At 34.7% G+C, this 13,304-nt stretch overlaps 1 protein-coding gene across 1 annotated transcript; it reads left to right on the forward strand.

The window, feature by feature from the left end:
* The first annotated feature begins 1,792 nt into the window (after positions 1 to 1,792).
* Positions 1,793 to 12,590, forward strand: LOC118263121 (protein obstructor-E). Its single transcript, XM_035574918.2, has 6 exons — positions 1,793 to 1,960; positions 7,820 to 7,994; positions 8,880 to 8,998; positions 11,141 to 11,341; positions 11,848 to 12,043; positions 12,384 to 12,590. The coding sequence occupies exons 1-6, from the start codon at positions 1,915 to 1,917 to the stop codon at positions 12,538 to 12,540; spliced, it is 894 nt and encodes a 297-aa protein (XP_035430811.1). The 5' UTR covers positions 1,793 to 1,914; the 3' UTR covers positions 12,541 to 12,590.
* Positions 12,591 to 13,304: the final 714 nt, after the last annotated feature.

A 13,304-nucleotide genomic window follows, 5' to 3' on the forward strand; every position in this document is an offset into this window, starting at 1 on the left:
TCGTAAAAAAGACTGTGAAGCTCGTCTGCATAAAGGGATTTGTCATAATCTCCACGCTTTGCAGATGGATTGAAGATCATATTAAAAAGCTGAGGCTTATCAAAGAGCTTTGATACCCAATCAACACGACAATGAAAGTTAGGCAGTAGGTAGTAAGTGGCTACAAATGTGTTCTGCTGCTTTACCATAAATATTTTATTTTGAAATTCTATGATATTTGTAGCATGATAGGTTTTTATTTATAATCTCAAGAATTTCTTCCATTATTCCATATGCATATTTCATACCCATCTTGGCACACATTTAAATCATAGTATTTATGTGTTAGATACTTATCGATACTGAGTTATGTTTTGAAGAAAACTGGACTATGACTGGTGTATATTATATCCCACCCAAAACATAAATGTGAAAGGATGCCAAGTTCGATAATATTGGAATGCTTCGCCTATAAAAGAAGTGAGATCTAAATAAGTACCAAGTTCCATACACAGACCTCAGTTAAAAATGATATAACAAGTTGGCAAGTTTTCACACACTTTGTTATAAACCTACTAAACGCAATGAGTCAAGTATATAATTTTCTATTAAAACTTGCCAAGTTATATCATTTTTAACTGAGGTCTCTTTTGTAAGGTTTATTTTCTTTTTTTCTTATTTTACTTTACTTTGACTAAATACAAACCTTCGTAACGAATTTTAGGTCGGTACGACCATTGGAAGATATAGATACATTTTTTGTTTTAGTTCCTAAGGGGTATGAATTTACACCTTCATTATTTTTAAAACCGACTCACACTTGGCCATTTTCAGATTTTTTCCTTTACCTTGACCTAAAGACCTACCTCCATGCCAAATTTCAAGTCAATACGACCATTGGAAGTGGTCTAGGTTTTTGATGAGTGAGTGAGTCAGTCAGTGAGTGTATAGTAAAAATAGCGATTTTCTGACGTCAATATCTCAAGATCTACAATAGGTACATTAATGAAATTTTGTATTTTAGATAAGTAAGTAGATCTCGATAGATACTAGAAATTTCATATGCGTAGATAAAATAGATTTTGAGTTATAGGTGGGTCGAACTTGGCCCGAAATGGTTCGTGTAATATAACCCACGGCCGGTGTGTCGGTTTTTTTGCTCGAACTTGGCGGACACACTGCCGTGTGTCTAGATCTCAAGAAACTATTCGTATATATTATGCCCATATAATAAGATCTATGTAAGAATGACTTTATTCTTAACAGCTTGCACTTCATCATCATCATCAGCCGAGAGACGTCCACTGTTGAACAAAGGCCTCCCCCTTAGTCCTCCACGTAGAACGACAAGCCGCCATCTGCATACACCAAAATTAAAAAATATATATTTAGTAGTGATGGTAAATAATGACTATTTGTAAAAATCAGGATCTTTCCATTTCCCAATCAGTCAATATTGTTTACAATAACAAAATAAAAACTATAAACACGTAAATTTATCAACTAATTAACGGCTCTTCAACCGCTAATGAAGTGCGGCAGCCTGATTGCCATTCAATGTGTAATCTACTTTCCTATCGCAACACATTCCACGTCAGTGCAATCAATTTACCCAACAAACAATTAATAACTAATTTTCTATTATCAAATAACTATTTAACACTAAATAACTGCGATTGTTATACTGCAGACCATGTAGAACAATAACAGGATCCAGACTTCGTGGAAACGAGATGCAAGATATGATTTTCGTAATGATAGAAAGAGAGAGAAGATTATCGTAACCTTTCGCTGAGCTGTAGCACAGTTAAGAATGGATGACAAAAGTGAATAAGTCAGTGCGGCATAGTGCGGTACGGACGTCACTCTGATCGATTAAAAAGTCACATTTAAGTGACATTTAAGTTAAATAAGTGTTAGCGTAGTGTACACGAGATGGCGTTCCGATCGTGCGTGGGAGTCGTTTTGTTGGGCTGTTTAGGTGAGTTTTTCTTTTTTTATGTGTAATTTAATTTAATAAAGCGATTGTGGTCTATTTTCTTTTATTTGTTTATTAATTTTTAAGAGTGCAGTTAATAGATGTATTGAGATAGATTTTGATTTCAAAATCAATACTTCGAGACAAGGAAATAGAAAGTTTGATTTCTGTAACATAAAACTTTACCTTGAACCTCTTACTTCAAACATTTTCAACACAGAGCTTAATCACTGAAATATATCCTTACCGTACTAATATTATAATTTAATGTGAAAGTGTGCTTGTTTGTTACAAACAAACAAACAAACACACTTTCCGTAGCCGTATTGTAACTGAGTTTTTTATGATACAGTTTTTGCGTTTAAATAATATAATTATTAGTAAGTAATATATTAGATAGTAATAAAGTAGTGGTATAAAGTATAATTACTAGATAGTAATAGAGTTTACTTCTTTCTTTGACAACACAGGCAAAAATATGGGTAATACCTACTTCATCAAAAATTACATTCACATATCTCAACAAACCTTTTTAAACTATAATTAATTTACACATTCAAGTCACGCACTTTCATTATTTCAGTTACAACCTATTTCGGTGTAACCTTTAGCAAATTATTATTCAGTGGAGCAGTAACTATTACAATATGTCGGGGAACACGTTAGCCTTGGCGCCTTGAATTACAATTCCTGTCTAATTTGAATGCTAGACAACCAATTACTATATTTGATTAACAATTTAATTAATAATTGAGTCTGTGGAATGAATATTGATATGGGTTGACTAAACTAGGTTTGATTTTCAGGTCGTGCAAAGAAACAGTATTATTGTTTACTTGTATTATTTACTGTCACTTTCAAGGGTAATATATCTATTCATTATACGTTGGGTAGAGCTGAGGTCTAAAATAAATTCAAGACTTTCAGTAGTAAGATGATAAAAGTTCCGTCTCAACGTGAATTGCTATCAAAACTGATGAGAAACTTGGAAAATCATTCTCATCTACCTACCCCTTAAAGAAAAGATAGGCGTAATGATATGCTCTAATACATTAAGCTCTCTAAAAGCTGCCATACTATCGCTTAATCTGTTATTATCTAAGATTTAGCCTCGTAACGGCCGTCATTGGTTACGTCTGCCAGGAAGAGAACAAAAGACATCAACGCGCTCCACCTTTTAAAAGAGAAAGTTTTTATTCTGAACTGAACTTTTGATGTCTATGTTTAGATGTTATCATTTTTTTTACAAGCATAGCTTAAATTACATTAGATTTTTATCATATTGGGTGCACCTGATAAATGTAGAGTTTCTCAACGGTATAACACGACGGTAGCAAGAAAGCACACCTGATGGCAAGTGGTTGCTGTGATCTATGAACGCTTGCAATACTTGGCCTTGGCCTTAAGAAACCCATTTCATAAAAGGTAAAATTAAATAGCTAGAAAACAAAACATAGACACTTCAATAATAAAACTAGTCATAGGATTACAAATATCATATTACTATAGGATCATCGAAGTGATTCCTTCATTAATTCGAGACTTGTGTAAGATACCCAGCTGTCGGCAGTCATATTAGCCTCTTACTTAATCAACAAGGCAGCTTTACTATCAAATATTTCAGTTCAAATTACTACAGTTTGACCTTAACTGAACTTAACTGCTGTAAGCTATAAACCGATTACTTAAGTTCAAGTAACAGTTAGTAACAACTATTCTAAGTAAACTAACGGAGTAACAACGTACTTATTCCATGCACGTAGAGACGCTGAATTCCATTAAAGTTCAAGTGGGTACATATGTATGTATGTATATATGTATGTATGTATGTATGTATGTAATATGGATGGAATTTATAATCTTAATTTCGACCTTTTGTTGACTATATTATAAATGGTTTACCGATAATAGTAAAATGATGTCGTGCAACAACGCTTGCGTTGTGTTTCGTTGTGTGAGTAAGGTTACTGGACGCCCAATTACCCGCCCTCCTCCCAATCCCGATACCCCAACAACAACCCCAAAAGGCCGGCAACGTACTTATAACGCCTCTGGTGTTTCGGATGTCCATGGGCGGCGGTGATTGCTTACCATCCAGGGATCCGTTCGCTCGTTTACCGGCTTATAACATAAAAAATATCAGTAACGTGATTCACTACACTCCTTTCTTTTTCTGGCCTTTACCCAACTATACAGGGGTTGGCAGTGATGAGCATTTTCTTAAGTATATTGGGGTTTGGCACTAACTTGACTTAAACTTGGACGAATGCCAATACATACATATTTTACATGGCTCAACCCGGACACTACTCCATAATCTGCAAAGGATAATGATTGTGTCATTGTTGTATAGATCTGGTAGGCAGTTGTTTTTTTTAAATTACTGACTGGGTGTTGCTTTTAGACTTACTGCCACACTCAGAGACATTAAATGGTTGTCCATCTTCTACTGGAACTGAAATTCCATAATACTTATTCCTAAATATTTCGGCATTTGGTTGTGATTAATATTTTTTTCAGTTGTAGTTATATACCTACTTAGCATTCAATATTTCTATTTATACCTATCTAATCCTGTCTCTTTCCAAATATCAATTTAAATTGAAATATTTCTTGTTGGACTGGAAATTAAATTATTTTAATTAAAATTTTGTATTCATGATAAAGGTCAGGTCATGAAGAGGCTCGTTAATTCTAATTTAATTATATTTTGCATAACAAGATTACTTATTATCATTGACTAGCTACTTCCACGGTTTCACGCGTTCTGCTCAGCTCCTTTTGATTGTAGCGTAATGTTTTATACCTTCTAACCTATCTCGGAAAATGGACTATCCAAAAGAAAAATTACAAACAAACTCTTTTGTTTTATATATTGAGTACTAACTGACCATATTGTACCGCCTCAAACATTTTCTTCTCACCTTTTAAACCTTTCCTGGACTTTCACAAAAAATTCAACACCGAAATTAACCAAATCGGTCCACCCATTTTCGCATTTTATCGAGACTAACGAACAGTAATAGATTTTTATATATATATAGAGATTCTATTTCTCTCTTGTCATATAGAAAATGTGAAGTAATAATGATCCCTTTGATATTAGAAGAAACCTATCCCCTTTTGCTCTTATTTACTCAGGTGCATATCAAGCTACAAAGACGTACAATGCACCTAGATTTCGCCAGCTGTTTACATAGACTGAAATGGGAACAAGTCTATTACCAAACAGCGAATCAAATACCAGACTTCGTAGCAGATTATTTCGTGATCGAAAACGCTTTAATATTTTACTCAACTTGGCAGCTAGATGCAAATCCTATGTAAATATTATAGATCTGTCTGTCTGTCAGAATACAAATCTAAATATACCTATATAACTCAAAAGTGACTAACTGACTGACATAGTGATCTATCAACGCACAGGCAAAACCACTGGACGGATCGGTCTAAAACTTAGCATGCAAATAGATGTTATGACGTAGGCACTCGCTAAGAAAGGATTTCGATCAATAGGGATAAAATAGGGAATGAAAATTTGTATGAAACTTCAATTTAAAACCGACCGGGCTAAGACATTGCATGCATAAAGCTACTATGACGTAGGCATTACCTAAGAAAGGATTTTGATAAATTCCATTAATGATAATACTTCTTAACGAAAGCAAAGCAGCGAGCGAAAGATAGTCGTATATAAACATTATAAAAGCTGTCTGGCTGTCTGTCTGTCTATCGATTGAAATATGAACAGTGTAAATATTTTGGACGTGCCAATCGAACAAAGCTACGTGTGTTAGGTAACAGAGAAATCAGTTGTTGCACCATACCGTTCGTTTATCTTACAAGTTTCATTCTATTTTTAATATTTGCAGTTGCAAAAATGCTTTACAATTTTTTTCTTAAAATATTATCCGTTCATTGTGTGAATATTGAAAAGTAAATGTGAAAGTAATAAAGGTGAAAATGTAAATAAAGTATTTTTATTGAAAATTATTTCCAAAGCATTTTCAGTCTGGAGTTGCGAACGGCGCAACGGATTGCCGGGATTCCAAATTAAAGAGCAGGAGTAGAAACGGAGTGTTTATTAGTCAATAAGAGTCTGATACACCCTCTTACCTCAACCAAGGCGAGAGAAGAAGTTGGATAACTCTCCCCTACCTCAAAAGAAATTAACATAATTTAGGTGAAACAGTTGCTTAGCAAAAAATTAATATAAACTAGTAAAGGTCACAGTTATTTTAGATTTCTGAACTAAAATCTCAAAACCCGAAATAAAAAATATGTCGATGAACAAATCATTATTAATCAAAAAACATGAAACAATGTAATGTAAAATACTTTCCAAACAGCGCTTCAAGGTAACAATTTAATTTGATTTTAAATATATATTTTAAACGAATTCTTTAAATTCATGTTAAGTAACTCAATATTAGAGTCGAATATAGAATCAAGGTCGAATGTTTTGATTTATTGATATGAAATAGCTGAAGTACCAGCTTCTTCGCGTTCACGTGAGATAAAAAATATCCTTTCACTCAAGTTAGCTCATACTCTGTTTGTAAACTAAATTTCATCAAAATCCGTTCAGTACTTTCAGCGTGATTGATGGACAAACATCCAAACAAACAAACTTTCACATTTATGATATTAGTGTGAGTAGTAAAAAGAACATATCGTAATGTTTATCAATTTTCTTAAATGATAACCTTGACTTCTAATTTCCTCTAAACCTCATACATTTTAGAAAGTACATTAAGTTGAGTTCAATTTATTTTTACTGTTGGTAACATTGAACTGCAGGAAGTGACCGCACTCAATGTGAACTACTTTTGTCACCGTGCGTCTGCGCAGGAAGTGTAACGCATATACAAATATGGACAGCCTGAAGATGTGTGTGTTACTTTTATTTTGTTCATAGTGTCTAAGTACACACAACCAGAATTTTTTTTTTAGAAACGTTGCCCCATATTCGTATTTTCTACTGGGTCGTAGATGCGTTTACAAACATACAAATCTACATGCACTTAACACCAGATCCAAACAATAATTTGTGGATCACACAGAGATCACAAAGAGTAGCTCCGTGCGGGAATCGAACCCGCTACACGTTACACGGCATACAGTTGCCCAGACACCGCAACAACTGTACAGTCAAAATTAAGCTACATTATTGTTTTTGAAAACCCTATTTTTTTAATTAAGATACAGTATGTCTTTATGATGTTTATCAACATAATTATGGCACCTCAAGCACTACAAATTCACACTCTAGTATTCTCACAAATTAAGAATCATGTTATTATACTGCGAAGAAATCAAAAGTCTTCGTTCTAAATGTCATTGAATAAATTAACTTTGTATATTCATTACATAAATGAACAAGTTTTGTTATCAATCGAGGCCAAGTTAGGTAAGCGAACGATTAAGAAGCTGTTAGGCCTACCACTGTATAAAATTAATTATACAATTAAGTTCAACATTATATTTATTTTATGTATAGAGTAAGCAGAGGAGAAATATATGGGTTTTTTCAATAAATAAATAACCATGTCTTATATCACAAAATAGATATATAATTTAACTGCCGTACTCATTCATTTAATGATTACTTAAACTATTCTTTAGTAATCCTTAGTAACGGTTTTGTTCCGAAGGTTAAGTAACCCTTAATTGGCTCTGGGTGCGGCGGTAACTTCTTAGTTTTAGTAAAGCGTTTTGGTACTTTCACAATGCACAACCCCGTGGAAAAAATCCTATCAATACTTCTCAAGTATCGTCGCTGGGCCACCACGATATCACCACTGCCATTAAACAAAATTATTATACAAACTTTTCTAATAAATCCATTTCATATCTTTCCAGTTCTTGCATCAGCCGCAGGACCAAAGCCTAAGGGTAGGAAACCAGTCAACCCTCCAATAAGGACTATTGCTGAAAATGAGAGGAAGGCTGAACAGGAAGCTGAAATCACGAACGACTGTCCTGAAGACGGTTTCTTCGCTGATGCTGAGCAATGTGACAAATATTATGAATGCAGGTAAATATCCTTTATTTCTAGTGTGTCTTTATTTCTATGAAATGACCGCAAAGGGATCAAAACCACGAACACATTTTGGTTATCAAATCAAAATATCACATCTCTCGATACATTGAAATTCACGAAACAACTGCCAACTCACTTTAAAGGTTCCAATATCAAATAAAAAAAAAAACAAAACATAAAAAACAGATTCACAAAATAAATTTCTTTTTGATAGAACCCAAACCTCAAAATAAATCATTCATAATTAGAATGCATTTGTTATAAATGTAAACTCCTTTTCCTTCTCAGTGCAATGACCTCAAGATTAAAAAAAAATACATCACTGAACAAATATTTGCATTTCGTGCAGGGAAAGGATGTTGACATTAGGTTTTAGGTAGAATTTACATACTTTAAAGCCTGCATAACGCACTGTTGAGTGGTTTGAACAGGATTTTGTTTGATTATACATGATTATGTATGTAGGTAAATAAATCGTGTACTTTACTGAAGTATGGTGGAAAAGGTGAAACGTGGGTTGCTTTTTAAATACCCTTTAGAATGACAATGATTAGATAAGTGAATAATATAGAGTGGATGAGTAATTTTGCAAAGCGTAATGAAAGTTATTGGTGTATTTTCAACTCTCTTTCTATTGGGAGTATTTTATCGTTAACTCTGCCTATTACATTCCATTGCTGGACTATGCGTATATAGTCCAGCAGTGTATAAGAAGGTTTGCAAACAGATTAAGATCGATAAATGTTTAAAAAAGATATTGAAAAATATTCATATATTTTTGAACAAGATTTATTTTCTATTTCGTAATATAACTCGATATTTTTGATGCTTTACTTAATTTTAGGCAGATTTTTAAATCTTAAACCTTTTACTTTACAGAGGCGGTACCATAATTGAGAAGCTGTGTCCTGACGGTATGGTGTTCAACGACTACAGCGCACAAGAGGAGAAGTGTGACCTGCCATTCAACCTCGACTGCTCAGCTAGACCTAAACTCCGTAAGTACTTTTATATAGCCATTATACTATAATGGGAATTTTCCTATATGTGTTATAATAATATATTTAGATTCCTGTCTTCTTCTGTAATCTCTTATGAATTTATAATCAAAACCTTAACTTTACAAAAAGGGACGATTTAAGTAAAAAGAGTAAATAGAGAGCTATATTATTAGCAGGTATGTGACATACCTATAGTGACAAACTAGAGTTAAAAGCCGTTGCCCCACTTTAGGATTTTCTCCTGTGTCGTGGGAGCGTTAACAAACACACAGGCGGGGACGGGATCTCATATCCCGTCCCAAAATAACAATTTGTGGATCACACAAAGAGTTACTCTGGTGCTACACGTTACACGGTAGCTGGTTGTCCACCAACTGTGCAGTATGCATAATATCCGTTTCGTTTATGATACACTAGTATTAAATAAAAAATAAAAACAAGGAAATTAAATCACATTACTTTTTTGCTATAAGGAAAAATATTTCGGCGAATTAAGAAGTGAGATTTATTACTAGAATCGTGCTGTACATTGCCTAAGCAGTTGCTATTTTCGACCACAGACACGTGCAGCACCACAGCACGTGTTTGCTATTATGTAATCAAGTAGGGTTGTCGCATTGTCATAAAATTATAGTCAACTAAAATATTATTCATATTTGGCTTAAATATTAGTAATGAACACACAGTCCCATATTTAAAAATAAAGATGTTTTCATATAACTCTAAGGAACTCTCACATTTAGGAAAAATAATTTTGGCATGATATTGATCTTCATACTGCAAAACCAACTTATTCATGTCGTGTCAAACTAAGATCACATTAGCAAACATTAAACATACATAGCGTGTAAATAATAGGAAAGCTTGCTGTTTTCCCAAAGACGATTTTCACGAGCTATTTATTATAGCAGACCAATATCCTAACAATTTTGACTAATCGTATTCCAGTAAAACGACCATCAGCATTATTGTCAACCCTAGACAAAGTCACAGAGTGACTGGTTAGTGACATCATTAGAATACAGATTACACACAAATGCCGTAGGTCAACGGAGCTGGAACAACTTTCACAACTCAAGGGAGGCGCGACCTTGGCGCGACGCGGAATTTATTTACGCTGTGACAATATACATACGTGGCTTTATCTGTTGATTTTTACGATGTGGATGTCTATTTATAAATTGTTTTTAAATTCGTACTTTGGGAGTATGAAGATTACAAAAAAAAAAATTGAAAATTAATTAGTGGAGAATGAAGCTGTAAAAACATAACAGTCGACTCTGCTTAATTCGAAATTCGAGGGACTCCTAAAATAATTCGAATTGCCGAATGTTTGAATTATCGAACGGTCCGAAATTTGAACTTGTGAGGCAAGTTTAGATGCTTACCTCTGCAGACCCTGAGAGCTTTCTGTCCCTTTCTCTCTGCATCCTCAAAATACAGAATACACAAAAATGTATTAATTTAATTCGAAATATAAAGAATTTTTTTAGGGAACTCGTGATAACGCCAAATCACCAAGAGGTTTGAACTATCGAAGATTTGAATTATCAAGAGTCAACTGTACAATAAAGTTTCAAATCTATTTACGATATATGATACTCAAACGTCATACATTGTTAATGACAAGAGATGACATCAAAAGGAATAATTAATTTCTTCACTATTACTGTCTGTCATCTTATATTAAGTAAGCTGTAGATACAGAACATCGGCATTATTATTTTCTCTGCAATACATTATACATAAAAGTATTTCCTTTTTCTTCATATTGGCGACAACTTTCCATTTTCAAGGGAAGTGCGACCTCGCCAACTGACGCAAGTTTATCAGTATGTTTTAATAAAATGTATTCGTAGAAAATAAATTACAATCTTTTGTAAATGGAAAATTTTACGAAACAATTTTACCTTTATTAAAATTACGTTCTGTATTATTTCGCCAAAAATGTTAAATATGTTGTATAACTATAGTTTGTCCAAATTATACTTTAGTAATCATTCTCATTATTATCAAATTATGAAAATCTAAGTTCCAAGTAGTTATTAAGGCATCAAATCAAATGAACACCCACCACTGCAACTAATCATTTAACTTTCAAATACTACCTATAGTTAACAAATGCTCTTTAATCCCCAGAAACTCCAATCCCCGCGCTGCATTGCCCTCGCCAGAACGGTTACTTCTCCCACGAAGACCCGAAGGAGTGCGGCAAGTTCTACTACTGCGTGGACGGCAAGTTCAACATGATCACCTGCCCCGATGGCCTGGTGTACAACGACAAGACTGGCATCTGCACCTGGCCTGATGAGGCCAAGAAGAAGGGCTGTGGTGCCGCTGGTGAGTAACTTGCCTTGTATTTTTGTTAGAAGTCTGAAGCCTCATTACGATAGCAGCTCATAACTGCTCCTTGCTGGTAAAGGCCTCTTCTGACACAGAGGGGACTTCAGCATTAAGCCTTTTAGAATTAAATTACAAGCCCTTAGGTTTATTTACCTTCTACCATAATTATATTATTGGGGTCTATAATAAACTTTGAACGTACTGGTAACTGGAAAATAATCTCATTGGTACTTGTTACATTTGGAACGGCCGCAGTACGTCAGAAGCCGTAAGCTTTGCACCACCCATTTTTTGAGGGTAAAAGAAATAGTGTCAGACTCTTACTGACTAAAAACTACTGCCTTCCTACGACTGCTTTTCGAGCTGGAGCTCCAGTAACCCGATAGACAGTTCGCAGCTCCAGGTTCAGACCTGACCCTGACTATTACACTCTTACAAAATATTTTTATTGGTGGTAGTAACTTAATTAAACTAATTTAAATAAACAATTATTTTCTTCACAGAGGTGTTCGCCTTCGACTGTCCCCCTGTGAACGAGACCTTCGGTCTGACCCACCCTCGGTACGCTGACCCTGAAGACTGCCAGTTCTTCTACGTGTGCATCAACGGTAACACTCCTCGTCGCTCCGGCTGCAAGCTCGGTCAGGCCTTCGATGACGTCAACAAGAGATGCGAGTGGGCCAGGAAGGTTCCCGAATGGTAAGTAGTATAATTTTATAGTGATAGCATTGAGACATTGTTTGGTTAATTGCAAGAGTTTAAATCTGGTGTCAATCAATACTTGTTGAAACCTCCTTTTACTTTTACGACGAATGTTATGTAGCATTAAAGAATGACTACCGTACTTAAAGTTCACGTTAATATGGAAAAATAATTAAAATACATATGCACGACGCCATGACTTTGTCAACAATGATCATCAAAGACCCAAATATGTGAAAGAATTTATTTTTAGTCACAACTTCACGCAATTTGTAGAAACTTCTAACTAATTACATCTTTCCTTGCTTTTACTGACAAATGCTATTTCTATTTCTAGCGCTGACTGGTACAAAGGACAACTGACTGATGCTGAACTGGAAGCTCTAGAGAACCCTCCTACTCCTAAGCCTAAACCTGCCGGCTCTCCCTCCCGCCGCAAGCCAATGAGGCCACACAAGGGCAAAGCAGTGGAAGTTGATGCCGACGAGGAATAGAGCATTTAATATAATTATAGCTTAATAAAAATAGTTTTGTAAGGATAAAACTGTTATTTTATTTTATTTTTCTTTAACTATGGCACTTCCATCAGCCAATACAAGAATATTTTATATACATTTAAAGATTTCCAAGGAATATCCTGCTTTAAAGAATAGGTATTGTAAACCAGGTCTTTGTTTGGATCGGACAAAGTGTCATTGTAAAGTATAGGACATTGGTTTGTGTTCAAAAGTCATTACCATAACTTATATCGGCCTCTTCAGTTCACAAAAGTTTTTTTCTTAATATACAAATCTATACTGAAATTTGTTGGATGGGAAAAGGCTTCATGGACGGAGTCCGATACATTATACCGATCAGATCCGCACCGCATTGGATTTTACTATCCACAACGCCCTCCAAACTACGAGATATAGAATTAGATGAAGAAAGCTCATATGTGAGAAGATAATGCAGAAGGTCACAACCCTCAGCATTGAGGAAATCAAAGCAAGGAAGAGGAGAATACTAACATATTAAGCTGAAGTTGTTTGTTAGTTTGAACGCGCTAATCTCCGGAACTACTGGTCCAATTTGAATAATTATTTTGGTTTGTATAGAACATTTATCGAGGAAGGCTTAAGCTATATATCATCACGGTATGATCAATAAGAGCCGAACAGAACGGGTGAAATCGCGCGGAAGTAGCTCGTACCTACATCTATCTTTCATTCCTTTGTTCGAAGTCTATCCAAGGTAGTTGAGTGACTATATTATGTCA

This window comes from Spodoptera frugiperda, chromosome 12, assembly GCF_023101765.2.
Source record: "Spodoptera frugiperda isolate SF20-4 chromosome 12, AGI-APGP_CSIRO_Sfru_2.0, whole genome shotgun sequence".
In the NCBI taxonomy this organism is placed as follows: domain Eukaryota; kingdom Metazoa; phylum Arthropoda; class Insecta; order Lepidoptera; family Noctuidae; genus Spodoptera; species Spodoptera frugiperda.

Bases quoted from the DNA above. Each gene is read 5' to 3' on its own strand.
- LOC118263121 (XM_035574918.2), top strand. From the start codon at position 1,915: ATGGCGTTCCGATCGTGCGTGGGAGTCGTTTTGTTGGGCTGTTTAG. The intron at 8,999-11,140 runs GTAAGTACTTTT...TTTAATCCCCAG, and splicing joins CTCAGCTAGACCTAAACTCC to AAACTCCAATCCCCGCGCTG. The intron at 12,044-12,383 runs GTAAGTAGTATA...TTCTATTTCTAG, and splicing joins GCCAGGAAGGTTCCCGAATG to CGCTGACTGGTACAAAGGAC.